The sequence below is a fragment of the Tursiops truncatus genome, chromosome 11 (assembly GCF_011762595.2).
Source record: "Tursiops truncatus isolate mTurTru1 chromosome 11, mTurTru1.mat.Y, whole genome shotgun sequence".
In the NCBI taxonomy this organism is placed as follows: Eukaryota; Metazoa; Chordata; class Mammalia; order Artiodactyla; family Delphinidae; genus Tursiops; species Tursiops truncatus.
The window spans coordinates 96,623,413-96,641,162 of NC_047044.1; the positions used below are offsets into that span (position 1 = coordinate 96,623,413).

At 50.2% G+C, this 17,750-nt stretch overlaps 1 protein-coding gene across 4 annotated transcripts in view; it reads left to right on the forward strand.

Annotated features, from left to right (window-relative positions):
- Positions 1 to 17,750, forward strand: part of VWF (von Willebrand factor) — a 137,189-nt gene that overhangs the window by 91,531 nt on the left and 27,908 nt on the right. For 3 of the 4 annotated variants that reach the window (XR_012324549.1, XM_033867156.2, XM_073789125.1), the window contains exons 29-38: positions 1,271 to 1,387; positions 1,468 to 1,608; positions 1,900 to 2,043; positions 4,778 to 4,942; positions 5,995 to 6,038; positions 6,344 to 6,521; positions 8,367 to 8,587; positions 9,984 to 10,176; positions 10,367 to 10,708; positions 12,499 to 12,698. Coding sequence is in view for 3 of the 4 variants with exons in the window: in XM_033867156.2 (XP_033723047.1) it covers positions 1,271 to 1,387; positions 1,468 to 1,608; positions 1,900 to 2,043; positions 4,778 to 4,942; positions 5,995 to 6,038; positions 6,344 to 6,521; positions 8,367 to 8,587; positions 9,984 to 10,176; positions 10,367 to 10,708; positions 12,499 to 12,698 (1,745 nt within the window). In the remaining variant the exon portion in view is untranslated. Of the gene's footprint in view, positions 1 to 1,270; positions 1,388 to 1,467; positions 1,609 to 1,899; positions 2,044 to 4,777; positions 4,943 to 5,994; positions 6,039 to 6,343; positions 6,522 to 8,366; positions 8,588 to 9,983; positions 10,177 to 10,366; positions 10,709 to 12,498; positions 12,699 to 13,478; positions 13,849 to 17,750 lie in introns of those variants that run through there. The other variant, XM_033867160.2, reaches the window with a different exon arrangement.

Genomic DNA, 17,750 nt, shown 5'->3' on the forward strand with positions numbered 1-17,750 from the left:
CGTTTCCTCACCTCCCGGGCAGGGAGCTGCACCTGTGATCTTTGTTTGGGGGGAAGGATCTTTTCTTATGGTCTGAGTTTGAAAATGCAAAGGTAATGCAAGCTTATTAAGATGTAAGCAAAACCAGGATATGGAGTAAAAAAAATACAAGTCCTGCTTTACCATATAGCCGCATCCCCACCCAGTCCCACTCCCTGCCTTGGAGGCAGCCTGTTCAATATGGCGACTATCAGCTTTTTTTACCACACTGGGTGGATAAAATTTTTCTCAGCGCCTGACATTCTTCGGGGCAAGGCCAGGAAGTCCAGTAGATTCTGGAGCCGGGCTGCCTTAGTTTGAATCTCACCTCTGGCACCTACGAGCTGGGTAATTTTTGCAATTATTTTGGTAATAATTTTGGGGTAATTTTGGGCAAGTACCCCTGTGTCCATCAGTCTCCTCATCTGTAAAATGCTGGTAACACTAGCACTTGAAATACGCTTAGAGCGGTACCCGGTACTTAGCAGGTGCTCAGAAATGACGTAACTCCACGGCTGTGATTATTGCCTCTTAACTGATACTAACGATGCGTCACTTCCGAGCTCTTTAACACCTTGACTTGGTGTGGTTGGGACGCCCCAGAATCACTAGCCTTCTTTTACGGTCTCTTGATCCCCATACTCGTTATCCGTGCCTTTGTTTCTTTGTTTTTGTTTTCATCAGAGCCACAGATTTGTCTAAATTCTCGTGCTATTTCAGTAATAGCATCATCAAACCTCAGAACAGTGTTTGGGCCAGAGTTTGTTTCCTCACTGCGATCGTGACCCTGTTCCCAAACATTAACATGAGCTTTAGGCATTTTTAATCGGTTCACCTTCTAGCTCCTTGCATGCCCCGTGAGACCTGAGGACACACAAGCCCACCTTCCAGGAGTGTGCTGCTCTGTTTCCTCTTGTCATCTGCCTGTTTTCTGCTCCAGTATTTCACTCAGTTCTAGAAGAGTTGCAGCCCCCGAAATGGAGAGGAGGATGCCTCTTGCTTCCATCTGTAGCATTTAAACTGCCTTTGGGTGGAGTTGGAGTCTCCCCAGTGCCTCCAAACCCGGGGACTCACGGCCCCCTTCCCTGCTGCCTGGCGCCAGCTGCCGAGGTGCAGAACCGGGGGACACGCCTCCCCTTTGTGGCGCTGCGTGGTCGGTAGCGCCCTGAATACCCATTGAGTGTGTGTCTGCTGCAGGGGCCTGGTGCCAGTCCCCCACAGCCCTGGTTGCTCCCCTCTGCTCTCCTTGCAGACTGCAGCCAGCCCCTGGATGTGGTCCTCCTCCTGGACGGCTCCTCCAGCTTTCCAGCTTCTTACTTTGACGAAATGAAGAGTTTTGCCAAGGCTTTCATCTCAAGAGCCAATATAGGTGAGTGAGGTGCCCGAAGGGGCGCTTTCAGGGGCTCTTCCTGATTCAAAGTGTGACTTCTGTGCTTCCTCTCCTGTCAGGCCCTCAGCTCACCCAGGTGTCGGTGCTCCAGTACGGAAGTATCACCACCATCGACGTGCCGTGGACCGTGCCCCTGGAGAAGACCCACTTACTGAGCCTCGTGGACCACATGCAGCAGGAGGGCGGCCCCAGCCAAATCGGTAACGCGCTGGCGGGCTGGGGTGCAGGGGCCGCGTCTGGCCCCAGTTCTTGGTGTAAGTGACCGGTTAACCCCGGCCGGCCCTTGGCTCCTTGGCCTTCGTTTTCTTCCCCGTAAACCAAGGGCCAAGGTGCTCTTCCCGATCGATCTCACTTGTGTGTGAGACTCTCTGAGTCTCTGAGTTACTCCGTTTCGATGACCTAAGGCTCCCCCTGGAGGCAGGACGCTCAGCCGGCCTCACACCCACCTTCCCCGCATCAGGACTGACTGTGTGGCCCGTTCTCTCTTCCAGGGAACGCGTTGGGCTTTGCGGTGCGCTATGTCACATCCCAAGTCCACGGCGCCAGGCCTGAAGCCTCGAAGGCGGTGGTCATCCTGGTCATGGGCACTTCCACGGACTCAGTGGGTGAGGCCGCCGCTGCCGCCAGATCCAACCGTAAGTGTCGGGGGTGCAGTCCTGCGCCCGCAAACTGCTAGCGGGTTCAGAGTGGGCGGCGGTTACTTTGCGACGTCCTGGCTGATTTTGAATACTTAATACCCACATGGGGCCTGGTTTCAAGCAGCGGGGAATTGCCCAATCCCTGTGTTATTTGGACACCAAGCAGTAATAAATGTGTGTTTATCCTTCATGTGTCTGCATGCTTTCAACTGTAACTTTATTTTTATAAATGTATTTTATTTATTTACTTATTTATTTATGGCCGCGTTGGGTCTTCGTTGCTGCGCGCGGGCTTTCTCTAGTTGCGGCGAGCGGGGGCTACTCTTCGTTGCAGTGCTCGGGCTTCTCACTGCGGTGGCTTTTCTTGTTGCAGAGCACGGGCTCTAGGCGCGCGGACTTCAGTAGTTGTGACACGCAGGCGCAGTAGTTGTGGCTCGAGGGCTCTAGGCGCGTGGACTTCAGTAGTTGTGGTGCATGGGCTTAGTTGTTCCGCGGCATGTGGGATCTTCCCGGACCAGGGCTCGAACCCGTGTCCCCTGCACTGGCTGGCGGATTCTTAACCACTGCGCCACCAGGGAAGACCTTGACCGTACCTTTTAACCTCTCCACATATTCCCTCTGCGTTGAGGGCTGGGTCATACCCCCGCGCCTGTGGTGTCCTTAGCCTCTCTCCACTCTGAGGCTAGAGTGATACATTTTGGGGCTTTGAGAGCCGTCGGAGACCTTCCTGTATTCTGAGCCCCTGTCCAGTAGCAGCCTAAGGGGCTTGGGGGGTGCAGGATGGACAGGAGACCAAGGCTGCTGCTTTAGGAAGGGGACGGATGCAGGTGTGCCCGAGCCTCGGTGCCTATGAGAGCTTGTGCTGGGAACAGCAACAGCACGTGAGCCGGGGCAGGCAGTGTCGCGCTGGCGGGGGGCTGGGTGAGTGGGATGACATGACGTGACACCTTCCCGTGGCTCATCTTTCAAAACCCCGCTCTGTCTCTCCTCTGATGTCTTCCCGAGAGTTATTCACTCCCTTTTCTGTACCATTGGAACGACTCAAAATGTGCAAACCACGTTGTTTTTATGTTAGATGTCTGTTTCTTGCACAAGCTAGGGATTCTTTGAAGGCATGGGCAAAATCTTGCTTATTTTTGTATCGTCTGTGCACGATGCACAAAATAGGTGGTCATTTAACGTTTGTTAAATGAATGAATGTGACCTATTGATGAAACCTATTATTTTGGGGAAAAGGACCCTGAAAGGATGTACGTTGGGGTGATACAACCAGCTTAGAAAAGGTGAAAAGCTGCTAGCAGAAACTTAGCTCTAATCGTAAGCAAACTGCAAATACCTAGAACTTTCTGGAGAACTAATTGGGGTAATTTTATGATGGAGACTTTTCTCCTTTAGTATCAAGAATCCAAAGAAAGTCTTTCATCGAGAAAGGAAGCAGCTGTGGTCTGGAGGAAACAGACATGATCCAGGGCACATGACTGAACCATTCAAAGCCTGTTTCTCACCTGTAGGCGCACGTACCCCGGGCTAAGCCCTGTGACTGACATTTTCTCTTCTCTTCTTACACTCACCTCCTGGGTGGTCTCATTCTGTGTCATTCGTCTAGATACATTTATGCACGATTGACTTAAGAATTCCTATCTCCAGTCTGGATTAGGAATTAGAACATCTCCACCTAGATGTTCCAACAGGCACCTCAGCATAAACTGAATTACTGACCCTCACCTCCAAATCCCCTCTTCTTACAGTCTTTCCCATCTTAGGAAAATGGCGGTTCCATCCTTCCAGTTGCTCAGGCCAAAAGCCTCAGCGTCCTTAATTCCTCTATTTCTCCCATACGTCCATCCAGTCCATCAACAAACTATAGTTCCATCTTCAAAATACACTGAGAATGCCACCACGCCATATCACCTGCATACCACCTGCACCACTGTCTCCTAGTTCAAGCCCCCATCACCTCTCACCTGGATTACTGTAATAGCTTTCTACCTGGAACAGCTTTCTGCGAGCTTCTATCCTTGCCCCCGAAGTTCACAATCAGCAGAGCAGCTGCAGTGACCCTTTAAACATTGAAGTCAGCTCACCCACGTCACTCCTCTGCTCTCAAGTCTCGGCTGGCTCCCATTTCATTCAGAGAACATGTTTAGTCCTTCCCGCGGCCTCTGAAGCTCTGCATGATCTGTGTCCCTCTCCCGCTTTCTCTGCTCTGGCCTCCCTGGACTGTGCAGCCAATTTTCTGCCCCAGGGCCTTTGCACGCACTGTCTCTGTGCTCAGGATGTCCTCTTGGCTCCTTCTGCCCTTCATCTTTTCACCGCACACATCTCCAACCATCCTGTATGAAACAATAACCCTCACCCCTACCCTAGTAACTCTTATCTTCCTTACCCCATCTTGTTTTTTCCTAAGCACTTATGCAGGTCTGAAATACTAGATATTTACTTACTTGTGTGTGTGTTGTCTGTCTCTCCCCAGTGTAAGCTCCATGAGGCCAGGACTTGATCTGCTTGGTTTACAGTATCCTCACTGCTTAGAATAGTACCTGACACAGAGCAGGACCTCACTAACGTTTGTTGATTGACTGAATGCCCTCCTCACAGGGTCGGTGTGAGTGGCCAGTTTGGAAAACATGAGGCTCTGTGCACACGCTGGGCGTAGCTTCAGGCCAGCGCATTTTGAGCCCACCTGGCCAAAGGCTGGCACAGACCCTTTCTTGCTCCTCTGTAACCCTAGGAGTGGCGGTGTTCCCCATTGGGATTGGAGACGGGTATGACTTGGCCCAGCTGAGGATCTTGGCGGGCCCAGGGGCCAGCTCCAACGTGGTGCAGCTCCAGCGGATCGAAGACCTCCCCACCATGGTCGCCCTGGGCAATTCCTTCCTCCACAAGCTGTGCTCTGGTGAGTCTTGGCATGTTTTTCTTATCCCCCTCAAAACAGAAACAAAAGCAACCGAACCCATCTAGAGACTCAAAGGTTCTCCTCTACAAGATTTGGCCTTGAAGTAAGTTTGTGTTATAGACCGGGACCTGTAAGTGTCTACTCGTGGAAGGTCGTAAGGCAAACCTCCAAGGGGTTACCAGAAAGTTCTCTGTGTATAGACCTCCTTCCATCCTTACCATCCATGCTAACTTGAGCACAGAGCTCTTGGTCAAAGAAGTGGAAGACAGAGGCAGGGAACTCCAACACCCTTAGATCAGGGACCTCTTCCATGCCCCGCACTCACCGTCAGCATGGGTATAAAGGGCTTTAGAAAAGCAACGGGGATTTACCGTATAGCACAAGGAATTACATCCAATATCTTGTAATAACCTATAATGGAAGATAATCTGAAAAAAAATAGCAGTCCCTTTACTGTACACCTGAAACTAACACAATATTGTAAATCGACTATACTTCAACAAAATACGAAACTGAAAAGATGAAAAAAAAAGAAATACAATAACATAGAATATAACATCAAACTACCATAGTTTAAGTTGATTTAAGGTTAGGAACTTTTTATTTTTACCGTACATGCTTTTTTGAAAACCTGGTTTTCTATATTTTCCTAATGTAATTAGCTGTGAGCCTAAACCTGCTACAGAGTTATTGCCCTTTCTTGAGAGACGATGGCTCTCCGGGTAGGAACCTTGATCTCTTTTAAGTTTTCAGCCTCTTGCTGCGTTTTCCTCCTCTCACTAGGCACTGATCGATATACAAAAGAGGACAAGGAGATACTGACTGTGGTTGTTGCCATATTGTCACTGTTGTGTCACTGTAATGACTACTAACCACAAAGAACCACGGGATGACGTCCTCCTAATCTCCTGTACCTGCATCCTCACTGCTAAACCCACTCACGTTCTTTTCAGAGTTAATCCAGCTTCGAGGACCAGCCAGGTAGCCGAGTGAAGGGCTCGGAATTTCTGGATGGTGGGTGGGAGCAGAGATCTTGCTTGTGTCTGTTTCAGGGTTCATCAGTGTTTGCGTGGATGAGGACGGGAATGAGAGGAGGGTACGTTCATTTCCGTTGACTTTGAAGGAAAGATCAGGAATGTATATTTGGGGCCCTCATTCCCCTGGTGAACTTTTCCTCCTTTGGTCTGGGTCCAATTCTCCCTCTTACCATTATAGCCTCTTTTTTTAAAATTTTGGTTGTGGTTGGGGTGGATCCGCCTGTAAATGCTATGTTCTGTTTCCTGTCTCCCTGCCATTTAGGCCCAAGGCCTAGTCTCTCTGTTTTCCAAGGGGGTCAGTTGCCTGGTGGGTGTTGAAGTGCCTCATTCCATTCCCTGCCTGAACCTGGTTCTTTCTCTGCAGCCCGGGGACATCTGGACCTTGCCGGATCGGTGCCACACAGTGACCTGCCTGCCAGATGGCCAGACCTTGCTGAATAGTCACCGGGTCAACTGTGACCAGCAGCTGCGGCCTTCCTGCCCCAACAGCCAGTCCCCGATCAGGGTGGAAGAGGCCTGTGGCTGCCGCTGGACCTGCCCCTGTGAGTCCTCTGCTTCTCCAGCTTGGACGGTGTTCGAGGGGCAGTGCTTTTCGCTTGGCTGTGCAGAGAGGTAGACCAGAAGCCCGTTTCCCCCTCCACCCGTGTTCCCTCCCTCTCGTGACCTCGGGACGTGTTTCCATGCAGTCCCAGGGCTCCCTGTTCCCTTCCTGTGCCTTCTGGAGGGCACTGCCCCAGATAATCATAACCAGAAGGAAGAATTGATTTTCTGAGGTCAGTGCTCAGCTTGGCTGTTGACGAGTCACCCTTAGGGGGTCCAGGCAGTGCAGGGACAGCAGTGAGGGAGAAGCCCCCATCATACCTGTAGGGGTTTGAGCGCTGGATGCAGGGTGTACCATCACGGTGGCCTGGTTTAATAGGAGGACCTAGTCAGCTCCATCACATGCAGACCTGTGGGGAGCGTTCGTCTGTGGGGTGGCCTAGCCCCCTGTCTCATGGTTGGGAGAAATGTTTGCTTATGGCAATCCCTGCTCAGCAGTGGATGGATCGAGTTGATTATGATGAACAGACACCACTTGCGGGCTGAAATCAGAACCGTATCTTGTATCTCACTCTCCCTTTAGAATTTATTGAGTGGGATGAAGTTCCTTTTTGCCTGGATGAGAACTCTATCAGACCTCATATGATTTCTGTTTATTTATAAAGAGTTCTATGGTTGCTTTAAGTCGTAAAACACGGTCTCAATTTGGTAATTAGATGCCCACTCTCAGGTAATAATCAAGACTTTGAACTTGAGTTGGAGTTGAAACACCTCCCTAATCCCTGTGTGGGCTCCTGGCCTCTGGGAAAGGGGTGTAGTCAGCCTCCCTCCAGCTTGGAGCCCAGAGAGGGAGGAGCTGGAAGTGGCCTCTCAAGGTTCGTATACGACTGGTGCTTCTGTGAGAGGCCCTGCACTCACCGGCCTGGCAGGTGTTTAAGGCAGCTGCATTTTCTTACCAGCTCTCAGGAGTGGTCCTTTGATATCAGTTGCATATTCTATATTCTTTCGCTGTCTGCTGCTTCACCCTGCCATCCTTCTGGGTTTTTTGTTTTGTTTTGTTATTTTTTTTTGTTTATTTATTTGTTTGTTTTTGCATCCAGCCCCTCATAGGCTCTCTTTCTTTCTCTCTTTTGACGTCCTCCTTACTGTGTAGCAGAAGTTCACTTAGGATCACTATTTTTTTTTTTTTTTCGGTACGCGGGCCTCTTACTGTTGTGGCCTCTCCCGTTGCGGAGCACAGGCTCCGGACGCGCAGGCTCAGCGGCCATGGCTCACGGGCCCAGCCGCTCCGCGGCATGTGGGATCTTCCCGGACCGGGGCACAAACCCGTGTCCCCTGCGTCGGCGGCGGACTCTCAACCACCGCGCCACGAGGGAAGCCCAGGATCACTTTTAGAACAACCCTGGGCCATCATTCCTCTGTAGACCCTACACAGAATACACGTAAAGCAGTTTCAGGACTGCTAACCAATACCTTTATGAAAAACAGATCTACTAACTAGAGTACACATTTGTGCACCATTCTTTTTGTCGTTAGCCTCTGGGTATATAGTAAGTTTTTCCCCAAAGTTATTTAGGCTGGTTTCCCCGCTCCCTTCCGTGTGCTTCCGTTATTCATTACCTACATTATTCTTTTAATCGTATCTGTTTCTTTCCATTTTGAATTTTCCTTACTGCCACCCTAGCTGATTCTCTTTGTTTTCGTATGGGAAGCATTAACATGGTTTTCAATGTCAGAAGTCTATGGAAAGATGTACTCGCAAGTCTCCCTGTCAGTCCAAAGAGAGCAGAGGAGATAGGAGAGGAAGTCTGGGCAGGTCATATCCATCCTTTGCTCTCTCCGTCCAGGTGTCTGCACTGGCAGCTCTACTCGGCACATCGTGACCTTTGATGGACAGAATTTCAAGCTGACTGGCAACTGCTCGTACGTCTTATTTCACAACAAGGAGCAAGACCTGGAGGTACTGCTCCATAATGACGCCTGCAGCGCCAGGGCAAGGCAGACCTGCATGAAGTCCATCGAGGTGAAACACAACGGTGTCTCGGTTGAGCTCCGCAGCAACATGGAGGTAGGAGGTGCTTTCTGTGAGTCCTGTAGCGTGGCAGCGGCAGACCCTTGGGGAAGCCACATGGACCCGGTGGCAGCCGGTTTTAGCTGGTGCCCCTGTTGTGGACTCGGCCTCCTGCCCCGTGAGCAGAGCGCCACCTTTGTAGGAGGGGCTCATTGCTATCTCCCTGGTGGTGTAATTTCATGTTGTTTTGGGTCCAGATTTGGAAGAAAGGGTCCATTTTCGATAGCATTACATTGTGATGAATGTCGTGCCAGTTTCTGGCACTGGTAGAAGAATGGGGGTGACACCAGGCTGTTTGCCCAGCAGGCATTACGTGCCCTGTACCCAGGGCTGCGAACCTTCCAAAGGAAAATATTTAGGGCCTATGAAAATATTCTGGGCCCAAACAAAATGTGTGGACCCAAGATTCAAAAAGAAAACTGCAAAACTGATAAAAAATAAATGTTTGATTAAATGTTTACAAGAGGTTGCTTTATGCCAACTTCTTTACACGTTCATTTAGAAATCGTAAATATTTCATTTCGTGAAAGCGGCTTATGGGTTAGATGTTCTCCTCTTGCAAGAATTCTTGAACGTGCACAGTGATTGCTGAAAAATCACAGCTCATCATATGTTAAATGAGTCGCTCACAGACAAAAACAGAAAAATCAAAAGGATAAAAAGCGGGCTTCCCTGGTGGCGCAGTGGTTGAGAGTCCACCTGCCGATGCAGGGGACACGGGTTCGTGCCCCGGTCCGGGAAGATCCCACGTGCCGCAGAGCGGCTGGGCCCGTGAGCCATGGCCGCTGAGCCTGCGCGTCCGGAGCCTGTGCTCCGCAAGAGGCCACACCAGTGAGGAGAGGCCACAACAGTGAGAGGCCTGCGTACCGCAAAAAAAAAAAAAAAAAAAAGGATAAAAAGCCTTCTAAAATTTTTACAGCAAAAATTATATTCATTGTGGGATGTGAGTATATTTTAATAGGTTTGATAAGATATATTGTGGGGCCTCCAAAGAGCTAGTCCATCAAATCAGATCAAATGCTTAAAGTAGTCCTATTAGGTGCTCCTGGAGATAGGGCGCTGACCAGTTGGCAAGTAAGCAACTTCCCCAGCTTTTCTTGAGGAGTCATCTTCCCTGTAGAGTGACTCAAGGTTCCTCTTAATCCCTGGGCTTTCGGGTTCCAGATGCATGGCTGTCTGTTCAGTGTTATAAGAGTCCACTCTTCTGCCAAGCTCTGCAAAGCTCGTTTGTCTTCGAAGAGCTGCTGGCAAATGTCCGGGTTTGTGGATAACAGTGGGCTTGAGTGGGGTGAACGTGTAGGAACTGTCAGGAGCTTTGGAAAGCGGCTAAGAGTGAAGCCCTAGGATTCCTCGTTGCCCTGACTACTGATGGGTGGTTTTCTTCTTTGGGCAGGTGGTGGTGAACGGGAGGCTGGTCTCTGCCCCTTATGTGGGTGGGGACATGGAGGTCAGTGTCTACGGTGCCATTATGTACGAGGTCAGACTCAAGCATCTGGGCCACATCCTCACCTTCACCCCACAAAACAACGAGTTCCAGCTGCAGCTGAGCCCCAAGACCTTTGCCTCAAAGATGTACGGTCTCTGTGGTAAGAATATCTTCTGACCCTCCTCCCTGACATAAACCCTCCTTGCCCTATCCTCAGGGCCCTTGGACACTGCTATTTCTGGGTCCAGTAGTAAGGTGCAGACGCTGGCGGTGATGGAGAATGGCCAGGTCTCCGGCATCAAGGGGTTGGCACCCTGGGCTCCTAACCATGTCTTTCCTTGCTTCTCTAGGCATCTGTGATGAGAATGGGGCCAACGACTTCATGCTGAGGGATGGCACAGTCACCTCAGACTGGAAGACGCTGGTCCAGGAGTGGACGGTGCAGAAGCCGGGGCAGACATGCCTGCTGGGTCCCGAGGAGCCATGTCCCATCTCCAGGGGCTCCCACTGCCAGGTCCTCCTCTCGGAGCTGTTTGCCGAGTGCCACGCGGTCCTTGCCCCGGCCACATTTCACGCCATCTGCCAGCAGGACAGTTGCCACCAGGAGCAAGTGTGTGAGGCCATTGCCTCTTATGCCCACCTCTGTCGGACCAAGGGGGTGTGTGTCGACTGGAGGACCCCCGATTTCTGTGGTGAGTCTCCTTAGGCACCCCCAAACGCTGTGAAGACCAACGAATGGGGGACCTGCTCAGCCTCTCTGGGCCTCACGTTCTTTATCTGGGCAATGAAGATCAAAACCTCTGGATTTCCTGTTTCCTAGGATTCCATTCAGGATCAAATAAGATGGTAGATGTATAAGTAATTTGAACATAGAATTTCTATGTAATGAATTTCTATGTAACTGAGAGCATGGTCCTTTCTAGCAGTAGTTCTGCAGGTCATACGAATGTGATGTTAATGTATGAGACACATCCCGGCAACAGCAAAGTACAGACTGAGCAGTCAGTCACCTCGAATTTGGAACGGCACCAGGCTTCAGCAAAGGCTCACAGAGCAGCCCATGCCTTAGCAGGATTTTGAAGTGTGAGTGGAATTTTGCCATTTGAATACCAAGAAGCTTCTTCATTACAAACACCACAGGATTGCTAGTGTAGACACCTCCCAAGGTCAGCTTCCTTACGTGGACTTGGCATGCATTTAATATTTAACATGTCAGGGACACCAGAATGAGTCAGACATGGCTCCTGCTCTCAGGGGGTGTTGGAGTGATAAGAGCACTGAACTTCAGCAACCTCAGTTTCTAATGTGATCCCTGACCTTTTTTCTTTTTTTTTTCTGAGGGAGATCAATGTGTACAGGCATCTCAGAGTCTCCGAGTTTATTATTATAATGCTGTCACAGCTTTAACTGGGGCTGGAGGACTTGGGCATCCTAGCCCCGGCTCAGCTGGTCATCAGCTATTTCCTTAGTCTTTCTGGACCTCAGTTTCTGCATCTTGGAATGAGATAGTTGGACTAGATAACCCCCAGGTGTCTTTGGGGCTCTGGTTTTCCGAGTCCCCGTGGATGACACAGTCTCCTTTCAACCTACCTGCAGATTAAGGGGAAAACGTCAGTTTCTGAGTTACCGGTCACACCTTCTCTGCTTATTAATTTGTCTACTTCCAGGCAATTTGTCGTGCATTTATAGGAAAGTCTTTGGTGCTCTAAATCCTTGGAAACCTTCTCTACCACCTGCCTTGGCACCGTGAAAATGTGAGGAAGGGGTTGAGCAGGACCAGAGTGGGAGAAGTGGATCACTTTGTAGCTTTTCTCCCAGGGCAGCCTTCCATAGCTGTGGATTCCTTACTTAAGGTTAAGAGAATTTTCGAAGCATTAAATATATGTGTATTCAAAGAAAAGAACCATAGAACTTCCTAAGGATACACAGGTTCACATCGTCAGTTGGGATTAAATTTGGCTACAAGTAAGAGAGAAATAAAATTCTGTGTCACACAGCTGGTCAGAGGGAGGCAGTCCCAGCTCTTTCTGGGTCTCAAAGTGGATTCTGGTTCTTGGCTCCGTCCTCAGTTGGGTGTGCCTTTTCCTCACGGTTTAAGATGGAGCTCTGGGCATCACATCCAGTTCCAAGGGGCAGGATGAGGGGAAGGAAGGAAAAGGGCCAGAGACACAGCTGTCTTTCAAAAAATGATCCTTAGAAACTGCTGTTAAGAGTCTACACTTGCTCTTACAGGTCATTGGTCAGAATGTAATCACATGACTGCACTTAGTTGCAAGGGAGTTGGGAAATGTAGTCTTTATTCTGAGTGGTCACGTGCCCGGCTTGAAGGTCTATTTCTATGAAAGATGGAGAGAATGAAAATTGGTGGAAACTAGCAGTTTCTGCCCCGGCAAGTTTGTTAGATGATCAACTGCCTTGAAGCTGAACCACTTCCCTCTGGTTGGTGCAGACCCTTGAGGGTGACCCCCTTCTCTGTCTGCAGCTGTACCGTGCCCGCCATCCCTGGTCTACAACCACTGTGAGCGCGGCTGCCCCCGCCAATGTGAGGGCAACTCGAGCTCCTGTGGGGACCATCCCTCAGAAGGCTGCTTCTGCCCCCTGCACCACGTGCTGCTGGAAGGCAGCTGTGTCCCCGAGGAGGCCTGCACCCAGTGCGTCGGTGACGATGGGATCCGGCACCAGGTAGGAACCCTGGCCTCTCGCCCCCCGTGGGGCCGGTAGGGGGAAGTGTTCACCGTGATTGGCCCCTTCTAACCTCGGCTGAAGGGCTCTGCTCTCCGGGGGGGGGGGGGGTCCCCGAGGGATGGGAAGACAGTACGGCATAACGGCTTTGGGGTCAGACACATCTTGGTTCAGAACCCGGATCTGTTAGGGTTAGCTGTGTGATCAAACACCAGAGTGTAACGACACATTGCTACCATTACTATATTTATCATATCCATCGTAGTAGAATGCTAGGAACCCAGGAGGGGATGGGAAAAGAATATTTTATATGGTGATGTCTACCATTATTAAGGTATATTAGGTACCTTACATTGTATTAAGCACTATATATTCATTATTTCAACGTTTTTCAAAGGTGTGTTTAGCAGGCAAGGTATTGACAGTTACCTGTGGTCAAGAGGTTTTAAAAAACACCGGCTAAGCAAGTTAGACAGGTTTCTTTATTGCAGGATTCTTTAGAGCTTTTGATATGCTAATGTACCTTGCAAGCTTTTGCTTCTCAGACTTATTAGCCTATAGAATTGTGTGTGTGTGTGTGTGTGTGTGTGTGTGTGTAGCATCCCCTCTCATAAATACTCACAAAACACCTATGAGAAAATGAGGGCTTAGAGAGCTTGGTACCTTGCCCATGGATGCAGTTCGTAGGAGATGGGGTTGGGAGTTGGAGTTAGTATTTGAACCTCTGTCTGATTCCAAAGAGCTTGCTCTTTTCGATACATGAAATTTCCCTTTTGCTAGGTCCCCTTCGGGCTGATCTTCTTGGAAGTCATTGAGTCATCAAGTCATCAGTTCTCTTAGCCTTTTAGGAATCATTATTTTCAAAGGCTATTTATTTACCAAACTCCCTCATCTTGGACTCAGATGGCAGCCATACCTCTTCAAAGTTGCCAATGTGTGTATCGTAGTGCCTGGGGCGGTGTGTGTCTGTGGACCTGTGAGTGCGGGCAGTGGTCCTGCCTTTCAAACTGGCAGTGATGATACCACAGAGCCTGGTAGAGGGGCAGCACATTTGGCTTCTAGCAAAGGAGGATGTGTTCTATGACCATGGGCTGCACTCAAGACCTAACATCTCCATCATCACCAAGGAAGACCTTCATCACTAAGTGGACCAGGTCAGGTGACTTAACACTGTATTTAATCAGAACTGGGAGAACACATGGTGAAGCTAGCTAACCAACTGGAGAATGATGAAAACAGTCATTCCAGGATTACACTATTCTGTCCCTGCCATCAGAAGCTAGGAAATGGACCATTTCATTTGATTCTCCCCAGAGCTCCATAGGGTAATTATTACATGTCCCTCTGAATGGGAAACTGAGGCTCAGATGACAAGAGGTGATTTAAAAAGACCCTATGCACTACACCAGGTCACCCTATAGTGTCCAAGCCCTGCCACTGGTCTCACGGGAACTGGGAGCTAAACTCTGAGCTGACTGGGTGTCCGTGCGAGCATGGCACCAATAAGGCGATTACCTGGATGGTCCCACCGGCTCTGTTCTGTCGCTGGGCTTCAGCCCAGTGGATCCCGTTCGTTCTCACAGTGTAATAGGTGAACCAGGAAAGAAGCCCAGTCGCGCTCTACTGCCGTCTTTCAGCTGGCCAAACTGAGTACCTGCCGGTACCATATTGCTCCCCCAAGAGTTGACAAAACCTTACACGGCTCTCCCTGACGTGCACAGCTCCTGGGCTCCCGCTGGGCGCAGATGGCGTGTACCATTGCCCTGGGGTGCAGACACCCAGTGGTCATTTCAGGCTGGTTTTGCCGTTGGTGGCAAGGTGCTCTCAGAGGCAGTCAGAAATGGTCTCTGCCCCCTCCCTTGGCATCCTGGAGATGAGAAGGAAGCTCAGGTTTGCATTTCTGGCTCTCTGTGAGTCGGGTGTCTGCAGGGACCCGAGGGCGTTATCCTAGGGTCTCTGCCCCCCTCCCCCTCCTCCCCTCTGACCCTTTTCCCTGCTCCCTGCCCCTTCAGTCCCACACATGGGAATATGCATCAGAGGTGTATGAAGAGGGCATCCAAATAGTGCAGTATTTTGACATAGATACAGTCTGATAAATACATTCTAAAATCAAGCGACATAAAGTTAGTTAATAAAAAACTAGGAAGGGAACACAGCCGTTTTTAGTTATTTCAGAAAATATAGTTTAAACGGACGAAGACAAATATCCAGCCAGTCCAGCTTTGACTTTCAAAGTAGAGAGGGAATAAAAATCTAATATGAAGAACATTTTTATTAAGTGAATTTTCTTGAAACTGAAAAATAAAGCCCAGAAAACTTTTCTTCGGGGAAATAATCCAGGGTAGAAATCTCTTGTGGTAATTTTGGAAGGGCAGACTATTTACCAGTTTCCATAGCTCTTGTGTATTTTACAAAATGTACTCTGCCTTTGTAGCCGGCTCTAAAGGGATCTGGGGCCATGCATGGGCTGTCCCGCCTTGCCCACACCCCCCACTGTGCTGGGCAAGCGCTGCTTCAGCTCCACTGGGGATTCCCTGCATCACCCAGACGGTCTGCTGAGCCTCGTCTCCTCTCTGTTCTGTAGCGGCTCAGCGCTGACATTTAATTTGCATCTTCCCTCAGATCCTGGCAGGGGTGGGCAGTGCCTGGTGACTTGCTTTGTACCTGTACCTGAGTACCTGCTTTGACCTTGGGCTCTGAAGACTTCAGTTTTCCCTTGCTGCATTCTCTGCAGGTCGTTCTCCTGTCATCTTTATTTAATCTTTAACTCCAGCCAGCTCGCTTACCTGTTCTGTCCAGGTAACAGTCCTGCACCAGGCCCTGGAACCTGGGGGCTGAGACAGGGCTGCCTGGAGTTGGCCTGTCCTGATGCAGGAGTGCCCTCTGCTGGCCGATTGGCTGCATAATGTGCCAGGGGTACTGCTGTAAGGCTGGCGGCGGGCGCTTTTAGAAGCTTAGCCTTTGCCAGACAGGGCTCTTTTTCAGGGCCATAGATTCTGACCTGCCTCATTAAAGCTTCCTGGGAAAATGGAAATCCCTGGAAGAGGACGTTTAACACCTGCTTTTGGTCATCTATTGTGATGTTGCCAAGGAGAGTTGGAAAGCTGTATAATTCGTTCTTGAATTTTAGATGTCTGGAGTTCATTTTTAAAAAGAGGAAAGAAGGGACTTCCCTGGTGGCTCAGTGTAAAAGACTCTGCGCTCCCAATGCAGGGGGTGCGGGTTCGATTCCTGATCAGGGAACTAGATCCCACATGCATGCTGCAACTAAGAGCTCGCATGCCACAACTAAGGCGTCTGCATGCTGCAACTAAGACCCAGTGCAACCAAAAAAAAAAAAAAAAAAAGAGAGAGAAAAGAAACCCCTAATATATAAATATATATCTCCGTTCTTATCTCATCACTTTTGCCGTTTAAACGTCTACATATAAATCCCTTGATTTATGGTGTTCTTGGCATCACCGTCCGTGTAAAAGAGCAGGAAAGAGGCAGAGCAGAGAGAGGCCTGGGGAGATGTGTGAGTCCCCCCACCTTCCTCCGCTCTGCCCAGCCTCGCCTGTCCCTGTGCCCCTCCCTGGGTCTTCCCAGCCCCTTGGAGAAGCTGGAATAGTAGCCGCTGCAGCCTCTGTTCTGTTTCCTGGTCCTTGTTCCCCGTCTCCACCCGCTCAAGGCTTGTCCTTGTTGAACTTTCTTCCCTCTGAGGCGGGTCCTGCTTACAGGGCCTCAGGGCTGCACCCTGCCCGCCAGGTTAAGCACAGCCTCCTGCAGTGGCCACGTCCCCCAGGATGTGAGGCCTCTCTGGAGCCCACAGCCCTAGTGAACTCTTCTTTTGCACTCCTGGCGCTCTTTTTTTATTTTAAAAATCACCTTTATGGAGAGTTCACAGACAGTAAACAGCGCCAAACATAAATGTACGATCTGATGAATTTTTTCGTGTTTTTTTTTTTTTTGTGGTACACGGGCCTCTCACTGTTGTGGCCTCTTCCGCTGCGGAGCACAGGCTCCGGACGTGCAGGCTCAGCGGCCATGGCTCACGGGCCCTGCCGCTCCGCGGCACATGGGATCTTCCCGGACCGGGGCACGAACCCGCGTCCCCTGCATCGGCAGGCGGACTCTCAACCACTGCACCACCAGGGAAGCCCACGATCTGATGAATTTTGACAAGTTCATTCATCTGTAAAAACCGTCATCACGATGAAGATAATGAAATTTCCATCACCTGCGAAAGTTCCCTGATGCCCCTGTTTAATACACCCCCAGTCCCCACCTCCATCCCTAGGCAACAGCTGGTCTGCTTTCTGTCACTATAGATCCGTTTACATTTTCTGGAATTTTATGTAAATGGACTCATGCAGTATTACTCCTTCTTTGCTTGGCTTCTTTCGCTCAACGTAATACTTTCGAGATCCCATCCACACTGTACGTTCCATCGTTTGTTTCCGTGGCTGAGTAGTATTCCGTGATCTCATTCACCTGTTCACGGGCAAGTCCTATTTCCTCGGCTTGACCGTCAGCCATTCGAGGGCTGGGACAGTGTACCCAGGGCCTGGCACTCCCACAGCCCCTCAGCGGGCTGGCTGAGCCTGGCGGCTGTGGTTTGGAGAGAGAGCATGTGGTGTGCAGGGCCAGGATGCCGGGTCCAGACCCCGGCTGTGCCCCCGGTCGACCTCCTGGTCTGTGCCTCAGTGTTCTCACTGGTCAGTGTAAGTAATGGTCATACTCACCCGCTAGGGTTACTAGAAGGACCATACGATGAGTCAGTGTAAAGCCTTCGGGGAAATATCTTGAACATGTTTAATGCTACTTATTACCGGGAGGCAGCAGAACACAGGGATAATAAGTGGATTCTGGGTCCAGATCCCATCTCTGCACTGCGACGGTGTGACCCCGAGCTAGCGCCTCCGCTTTCTCCTTGGACGAGTGGGGATAACTAAGAATGTCCCGGTCACGGGGCTGCGATGAGGATTAAATGAGTAGTTTACGTAAAGCCCTTAAACCGTGCCACGTGACACCTGCCGCTCAGATGTGGGCGGTTACGTGGATGCAGCAGAA